The sequence below is a fragment of the Dysidea avara genome, chromosome 5, assembly GCF_963678975.1.
Source record: "Dysidea avara chromosome 5, odDysAvar1.4, whole genome shotgun sequence".
NCBI classification, from domain to species: Eukaryota; Metazoa; Porifera; class Demospongiae; order Dictyoceratida; family Dysideidae; genus Dysidea; species Dysidea avara.
This window is the reverse complement of record NC_089276.1, coordinates 21,254,478-21,264,350: the sequence shown is the minus strand read 5'-3', so window position 1 is coordinate 21,264,350 and position 9,873 is coordinate 21,254,478. Positions and strand designations below refer to the sequence as shown.

Genomic DNA, 9,873 nt, shown 5'->3' with positions numbered 1-9,873 from the left:
ATGAAACTTATACTACTACTACTACTACTATCAGAATCATTTAAGTGACATATAATTGTAACTAAATAACACAGATGGTGTGATATATTGCACCTCATTATTTGCAAGTTTAATTCATGTTAATATTACGACAAGTGCCCAATGGAGCTGTAATCTATAACCAATGTGCATGCTCTTTCACATGAATCATTGGTCTAATTTAGCAGCAAGAATTGAAGTATATAGGAAAATAAAGTCTCTGATTTTGACTGCAAGTGGAGAGTTTGGAGGTGTAATGGACATTCTTCAGTCAATAACATTGTATGAATTAGGTATTAAATGTCCATTAGTAAATCTGCAGCTATAGCAACCTCACTTGTTTCACTACTTTTTAGCTATTACAACTTTTTCACTTTTGATCCCAAATCTAACTTAAAAATTCTTAATTTTTCCTTTTTAGATGTTTAATTTTTATAACACAATTATGACTACTGAACCTGCATCAAAAAAAAGAATGGCACTGGAGATCTGGGAGTAATGCCTGCATACTTTTGAGCATAATGATGGGGTAAAAGAATAGGGAATTATTCTGGAATTTTGAAGTGATTGAAGATCATAAATTGGCATAATATGCAATTTCACATAAGTTGAGATCTAGATACTCTAATAGAGCAGTCAACTATACTCTACTAGAACAGTCAGCGGAGTAATCTTTACTGTATGTATTGTAACAGCAACTAAGCATCTTAGCAGCTAAAAGCTAACTTTCCTGTCTAATAGAACAACATAATTACTATACCAAAATCCTGCTAAACATCATAAATTGCAAAAGTTGAACATTTTTTATAAAAATTGGGAATAATTTTGAGAATAATGGATACATTTGGGAATAATAAGAGCATAATGATAACTTTTTCCGAGAAATTTAGAATAGAATAATGAATTTGGAGCATAATTCCCTAAGGTCTAAAGTGTGGCACCAGGGATGCCTTAAAATTAATTTTGTGTCTGAACAAGTGCCCAATCAATTACTGAAAAGTAAAGTGTCCATTACACTTGATTTTCAGCTACTGTGAATTTCATCTCCATTGAAAATCCCACCATAAAATTTCTTCTTTTACACAATATGCAATTTCCCATGAAATTGACAGTATGTTCCACACATTATGCAGTGTTACAAACAAACAACAGTATGAGAAGTGTCTCTGCAATCAATCCACTTGCTAAGGAAGTACAGATATTTAGCATGATAGTTAGTCATCATAGCCACAGGGAAGCCATATCATGCTATTGCAAATTGACGTCTTGCTTTGTCAGTGAAAAGAACTGGGATACAAAGGAGAACAAAGATAAGTCCTGTGATGTGTGTATTGTACATGCTGTGGTTGGCAAAAGGCACATCTTGGGATGAAACAACATTGAACAGTGAGGAAATCAATCATGTAGCCTATCAGTTATATAATTTTTAAAAAAAATGAAAATTTCACAAAAACTTGTTGGAAGGGTTTGGGGTCAGTCTGAACACATTTGTGGGTTTGGCCATGCCCAACCAATGTTGCCAAGCTGTCGTGAGGCTGGTTTCTGAGTGATACTTATATGCAAGAATGCCAAAATCTCCATGATCCTTAATATACAGTAGTACCATACTGTATAATAATACAATTTCAATTGTTTCTAAGTTGCACATATTTATATACAATACTGCTTTAACATAACACCCCACTCTTGAGTGAGTAGTAGCTATATTACATACTTTTTTGAGCTAAAGTAAAACTAGAAAGAAATGCATCTGCAACTTGAAAAAGTGAGGATGAGCATGAGTGCACGGACAGTACTGACTTCACAGTAAGACTCGCGATTACTTTACCTATACCACTATCAGTGTTTCAAAATGAGCAAGCTAAGACCTATAGCCAGTTTTAACTGCTAATCGCAATCACATGTGTGAAAGTATACAGTCTAGTATGATTGTGTTGTATATAATAGTGAGTTGTTCGGTGTTTCTACAGATTTACTACTGCTGCTACTGCAGTTTCTGTATGCTGCTTTTTGTATGTATTCTACTGTGGCTATTGATTATACTACATAACATGTAGTCACTCATCCATTTATCAAACAAACTCTCAAGCATAATAACAAGTATTTCGCAGTAACTTGCAATAACACCAAGACTTACTATAGTATGAATGCATAGATTCAAGAAGAAGGACTGTTAAAGCTGGGTTTCCTGCTAGAGTGATTGCACAGTACTAAAGTAATTACTCTAAAGAGAATGTTATTGTTAGATCATGTTTTTGCTGTTTCATCATTAATGATCACCAAGAGTCTATTGTTATAATGAGAAGCTTCTTACACAATGGCTATTATTAGAAAACTGATATATATATATTGCATAGCTAACTGTCTTGCCTTTACAAAACATATGTTTTTAAATGAGAAAATTAAATGTGTTATGATTTTATGTGATAAGATAATGTCCAACTACATATGGGTAGCTGTGTTCACATTCACATTGATACCTATTTTGATCTACAGTAGTAACATGTCCACCACTTACTGCTCCTGATAATGGAGATATTGATTGTTCACTGGGAGGAGATGGAGAAGCTAATCTTGGAGACACTTGTACCTTCACATGTGATGATGGTTATGAACTAGGAGGTAGTACCAGTAGAACATGTGGAGATGAAGGGAGCTGGAGTGGTACTGACACTACTTGTACAATAGGTATGTACCAAGCCAATTTAACTAGTATTTTTTTTTAATTATTAATTTAAAAATGAAGTAGGGATCTATGCAATAAAAGTAGTGAAACAAGAGATGAATGATGGTATTACAGCATAGCTTGATGGGAAATTCACTACTTTGGCACTGAATAAAATAATTTTATAGCTAATGTGCCAAAGTAGGGACTTCCCCATCGAGTTACGCTGTAATAGCATGCATCATCCATCTCTTGTTTCACTACTTTTTATTGCATAGATCCCTACTTCATTTTTAAATTAAATATATTTTTAAAAATACTAGTTTGTTTAGATTTTAGCATAGCTAGCTACAATGTAACTTGTGACTGTTCTATTAGAATATCTTACATGGCTGTTGTATGTATCTAATCCAAAACAGCCAAGCTGTAAAAATTGGTCTTGGCACAAAATACACTCGAATTGTCGTTATTAAAATTTTTACCATTAACCTACCATCACAGCCATTTCTTGGCTGCCACCTTGGATTTCACATCTTTTTTCACCATGGCCTTTTTGGGAGCTGCACCTATTTTTACAGCTTGGCTGTTTTGGATTAGATATCACTTCTTTCTGTATTTGTATACACCAAAATGGGAGCCTTTTTAACCTGTCTTTTTTTTTGCTTTACCACAGAAAGAAGAAAAAGAGTTAAAGCAAATTTTTAATACTTTGACTATTTTTGATTTTATCAGTAATTAGACTATGATACGACTCATTTACAGGGTTACTAAATCACTTACAATGTAGTCACCTGACACGCTCATTTAGTCACCTACACATGTTCATTTAGTAACCCGCCCTCAAGCAATTTTGTACATGATAAATAATTATAACACAAAAGGCACACTGCAGTACTTGATAATAGTATAATACTCTTCTTCTCCATGTTCCACAAATAATTCTGGACAAATAATAGGCTAAACCAGCATATGTACTGTAGCTCTAGCCATATATACTCTAGCTGTTACTTTGGTTACTGGTCGAATAATTATTTTTGTGGGCGCTGTAAGGACTTCAGGAAGAAACTGTTTCATTGTTCTGCATTGCTCTTTCACCCCACATTCATGCTCTGGCTATAAAGGTACGTACTTTTAAACCATAGTCTAAATAAGTTAGACACTGCGACCAACAGGAACTAAGTGATTTAGTAACCCCTCTGGCCCTTAGTATCGCCCTTGCTGCGCTCGGGACCCTACAGGGTTTTACTCTTTTCACCACCTTTCATAACCCTTACGTAATATTAAGCTCAAAAGCATCCAGACTTCTTAACTGTAGTTGTTTCTCTCTCTCTCTTCGACTTTAGGGCACGCGTATAGTATTTGCCACAAGTAGTCGACTTTAGGGGATGCGTCCAGTAGTTGCCACGAGTAGTCAACTGTAGGCATAGATATACAGACAAGTACCCGGGATTGGAATCATCTGGTTTTTTGTGCCGGATCATTGTTACCGGAAGTAGCAATATCTTTGAATTTATCACACAGAAGACTAGTTCTACTCTTTTGACTACTTCCTAAAACATTAATAGTTAGTTGCCGTGCATTATAAGTCTGATTTCTTTGATAATGTTGGCTATGTATCTGCCAGCTGCATCAAGAGACACACCTACAAAATAGGCCCTAGTGCTAATTAACCATCCCCTTTCGCGAGGAAGGCTTACCACCAACTAAACAAACACTCTCACATATTGACATTTTACAGAAACGTATTGTGAATGGCGTCTTTCACTATCCCACCCTTTTTGAAGGGGGTAGCAATGATCCAGCAAACGCATTTGTATTGCAGTCAATGAGCTCACGTGAGATGATTCCAATCCTGAATACTTGTCTGGGACCCCTATCATCACAATAGTATTAGTAAACTAGAAATGATTTAACACCGTGCCACTCGCTTTGTTTTGAATAAACCCTGGAACAGATCTAACCAAAACCATGATAGCATCACAGAAATGTTAACCAGTCTTAAATGGCCTACATTCAAAACAGAAGAACAATTGCTAGACTCACCTTGCTTTTCAAGATTGTCAAGAACTTATTATATAGTAATACCTCATCATTGCTTACTGTCACCAACCCCAATGTCCTACACCCATGCTCAACATCTTCTCAAGCTAACTCAATTGCAAACAAGAGTTGATGTGTACAAATACTCCTTCCTCCCTCAAACAATTATTCGATGGAACTCCCTTCAAATTCCTGACATTGACACAATAGATCTAGTAAGTAATATAATATGTGATTGTAATGCTCATTAGCGTGTTGGCCCTAGAGGGCTTTGCTAATTAACAATAATAATAATAATGATAATATATGCTTTAGGGGATACATCCTGTAGTTGCCACAAGTAGTTGGCTTTAGGGGAAGTGTCTAGTAGCATTAGCGTTAGGGTTGGAGTTCAGCTTTGGTTTCTTCTTCACCTTTAGACAGGTTACTTCGTGAGTCACATTTATAAGATAGAAAAGAAGGGAATCAAGGGAGCTAGCAGTGGTAGCATAATCGGTAGCAGACTGGACTATCACACTGGGATCCCGGGTTTGATCCCCCATCAGGATTGCACTTTCTTTTTTTTTGCCATTTTGGTTACCATTTTTTGTATAAGTTATATAGGGATATGAAATAGGGTGAAAAGAGTGATACCCGGACGCTACAGCCTCGGGCCATCGGGGTTACTAAATCACTTAGTTCCCTTGGTATTGGTGTCTAACTATCAAGATACATGGTAGTGTGTCATGCGGCCAAGAAAGCTGGCGATCACACCGTGAGTATATTAACAGGAAGAAAGAAAACAGCTTTTTCATGCATGCATAGTTCCATGGCCCCTATTATGCTATGCTGCACTGCTCAAAAATTTTACCTATTATGCTCAAATTATGCTCAAGCTTTATGCCTTATTTCCCATGTTTTTTGTAGTTATGGACACATAATAAGTGGCTGAAGCACCTCTTTGCTCTTCATAATGCATCTGACAGAAAAGACCGATATACTCTAATAGAACAATCAGCTCTTTGATTGTTCTATTAGAATTATTGACCATTCTATTAGGGTATATCAATATTTTTCTGTGATATGTATTTTGACCATCAAAGATTTGTAGTATGATTCAAATATTCTTCCTATTATGCTACATAGCATTATGCTCAATGCTTTCAGGTACCTATTATGCTCATGATTATTCCGGCATAATCAGCGGGTACCTAGTGATCCTATTCACACAAAGTTGCCTAATCATTAGACGATAACGACTGTTGTGATGAATGGTTGAAATGATAGACTGCATATTCCACTAAATACAGTATACGCTCCTGATTGCTTATAAGTACTCCTCTTAACTTTCAGGTCTTTTTACAGAATTACTTCAAACAAACCTAATTGTCCATTAATGTGTTAGCCAATGTCATGTCATTTCACTTTCTTTATAAGTGCCTATTAAAATTTACATTGTATGTAAATAATATAAGTGTGACATGAATATTTTGTTTGTTTGTATCAATATCAATAGTGAAGTATCTCTGATACAAATCTGACTCCTAGTAGTAATAGGTTCAGTCTTCTTATGGGACCCTGGTGGGATAGTGTTTAACATTAAACTGCTTGTGAAATGTTCAATAGATTACAAGGTTGTATGTACACCCTGAAATTATTTTTTGTAGAATGTGAAAATTCTGGCATTGATTTGGTTTTTGTATTGGATGGTTCTGGAAGTATTACAGCAACTCGATTCCAGTTGATAAGAGAATTTGTTGAAAGTGTATCTGATACTCTGACCATTGGTCTACAAGATAGCTTAGTTGGAGTGATAGTGTTTAGTGGTAGTGTATCTATCGAATTTAATCTACAGCAACACACCAGTAAAGCAACTCTTTTACCTGCTATCAATCCTGGTATACCATACCCCACTGGAGGAACTAACACAGCAGCTGCTTTACAGCTTCTGTTATCTAGTGCACAAGATGGTACAATGGGAGTGAGAAATGGACATACCCAAATTGCTATTGTTGTGACTGATGGAAGATCTAATAATCGAAGGAGGACAACAGCTGCTGCTGATGCTCTTCATGCAGCTGGTATCTATCAGGTTTATGCTGCAGGATTGGGTGGTGCTGACATTGTTGAACTGAATGCCATTGCTAGTGACCCCTCACTTGTGTTCTTCACAGATGAGTTTGATATGGACACTGTTATTGAGTTAACAGAAAACTTCACTCAGACGATATGCAAAGAAGAAAGTTAGTCCATAAGCAATAGTAAAACAATGCAAGCAAGCACTTGCAAGTATGAATAATTCCAGAAGAAGGGTTAGAATGATATAATTATTATAGCTAGAAACCAAAGTACAGTCAATACTTCTCCTGCACAACTGTAACTACCATGCTTTTATTAGGATGTTACAGCTTTCAATATTTTAATGTCTTAAAGTGTAATTGTTGGTTGGTGGTTAACTACAAATTTTTTAATTCTTGGCCGCAACCTATGATTTCACAACTTTTTTCACCCAGGCTTTTTAAGGCCGCACCATTTTTTCACAGTTTGGCTGTTTTTGTGTGGATAATAATATACTACAAACAGCTTGTCAACACAATTCTGTCTTAAGTGAAAATGATTAGATGTATCTGCATCTTGTAGTAGAGGTCCAGAAAGACATCTAACTATATAAGGCATGCCGATGATATAGTTACAACACAATATCAAGTAACAATATCATACTGCCTATATATGAAATATCAAAACTGCTCAGCAGTAGTTGTCAAAAGTAGTTAATACACATGGCTTAATATTCACACCATGTTAGAATGAATAGATATTTTGCACAAAGACTTTTGGCTGATAACACAGGGTTTAATTTCTTTGCTGCTATTCTCAACATTTGAGCTGCATACCAAGCAGTATATTTATTCTAGAGCTGGTAGGAGGAGGGATACTTTCCAAATATTTCAGATTCTACTTAAAAATAATTGTGAGGGACAACTTCACTGTACTTAGGTTATTCTTGTTCTTAAAATGACACACATAATGGTCAAAATACATATCCAATGTCAGACAGTTGAATGGTTGTGAACTTGGAAAAGGATAACTATAGGAAGCTACCCATAGACTTTTACTCAGTTACCCCTCAAATTTCTGACCCCCAAAGGAGAAATCCTAGTAGAATAAACCTTTATGCCAAGCACTAGAAACAAAGCCAATAATCTTGACAATGATCTTTATAATGGCAATGACTTTTACTGATATGATACACATACCATTATGGTAAAGCATTTATCTTCAAATTGGACCGATGGTCAATCAGAATTTTGACAGTTATCATCATCAAGAAACCGAGAGGATGTATCTGTTGATTGATATATCTTTTATCACTGACAAACTTTTATACTCTGAATTTAATGTTTACTAAATCTTGTGTACCCAAGTGGTGGTTGGTTGTAACGCATGTTACACAATTTCTAATCAAATATTGCAATTAAACTTGTAGTAAATATAGGTCTACATAGCACTCAGTAACTTAACAGAATGATATGTATGTAGACCTAATTTGCAATAACTGAGTACATTGTAGACCTACACTTGTGCATATAGCAACTTAACACAGAAACTTAACTGGTGTATCTTCAAACTACATCACACCTTTCATACATCCTTCATTGTTTACTCACAGCATGTCAACCACTTACTACTCCTGAAAATGGAGATATTGATTGTTCACTGGGAAATGATGGACAACCTAGTCTTGGAGACACTTGTACCTTCACATGTGATGATGGTTATGAGCTAAGTGGTAGTAACAATAGGACATGTCAGATTGATGGAAGCTGGAGTGGTACTGACACTGTGTGTACACGAGGTATGTGTTTAATCTATAGGCACCTCTGGTATTCAAACTATCTTATATTATCATCTAGAACTATAGCTTGAGAATTTTAATTATTCAGGGTGTTGTTGCTTGCTAGCTAATTGTTGAAGCCATGAGATAATTGTAATGTTATCTATGCTTGCCAGATTTACACTAATTAGCTTCCTAGGGATTCACTCTCAAGTGAACATTACCCAATATTTTGGGAGTTTGAGGTGTCATGCAAATCCTTCTCAGTGGTGGTTGATTGGGAATTAGCAGTGCGAGCATTGATTTGTTTTTAAAGGATACTGTAGCATAGTCAAGAATTACTGTAGGCCAAGTTGTGGATAAATAAAGGCTGAAAGCCAAATTAAATTTTACAGTACACATTGTCATCCAATTTTAAAGATCCAAAAAACAGTACATAGTGTAGAAATAACATCAAGCAAAGGTAGACCAGTTGATTTTGACTGTGAAACCATCTAATAGTGTATTGATGTTGCTGCACACACAGTGGGAGAGATTGAAGAGTACTGATGAGAGGTACACATTTAGCTATGGCTCAAAATTAGTACATTTCCATGTTAAATTATATTTCCTTGAGAGCCCTCACCAGCACAAAAATACATTTCCACATTAATTTGATTAACATTAAAAGGTTGGTTAAGTGAACATTGTGGTGTGATTATTAAAAATGATTGGCATTAGTATCATTCCAACCATTTCTTTGCCGCCACCTTTGATTTTACAACTTTTTCACCCAAGTCTTTTTAGAGGCCGCACCATTTCATCACAGCTTAGCTGTTTTGGTATAGATAATAATCATTAGTTATCACGTATGTGTGTAGTAACATGTAGTTACAAACAATGCAGCTAATTTAGCTATGTGTTTGTTAATTATAGTGTTGGGTGTTTGTTACATAAATGTGACCTGATCTTGGAAAACCTACCTTTTTGGCACATTGGTCAATTTTCTGTTTTATAGCTTAAATGAGGTACTGGGTGTTCATCTATCTTGTGTTAAAATTTCAGCTTAATATCTTTAAGCATTCCTGAGATATGGCCAATTTGCTGTCCTGTACATTACAAACTAACTTTTATGGTAATGTATTGAGTTCTGTGAGTGATTAAGGGTGACAAATGGTGACAAATCACTTTGTTTAGCAATAATTCCATTCTTATCATCTAAAATACCTTAAAAGACATTTCTGATAGTTTAATGAAGTATTCTTGGTACTTTCTGCCATTAAATGCCATGTATCATTGTCTAAGACTGAGTTTTAGACATTCCAGCACCTGAACAAATCACCTAATTTGTAAGTTA

The 9,873-nt window shown here is 35.5% G+C and overlaps 1 protein-coding gene across 1 annotated transcript; it reads left to right on the top strand.

Annotated features, from left to right (window-relative positions):
- The first annotated feature begins 181 nt into the window (after window positions 1-181).
- LOC136255110 (matrilin-3-like) lies at window positions 182-8,624 on the top strand. Its single transcript, XM_066047829.1, has 5 exons — window positions 182-311; window positions 2,515-2,706; window positions 6,370-6,945; window positions 8,373-8,558; window positions 8,617-8,624. Exons 1-5 carry the CDS (start codon window positions 182-184, stop codon window positions 8,622-8,624), a joined length of 1,092 nt encoding a protein of 363 aa, XP_065903901.1.
- The last annotated feature ends 1,249 nt before the right edge of the window (window positions 8,625-9,873 follow it).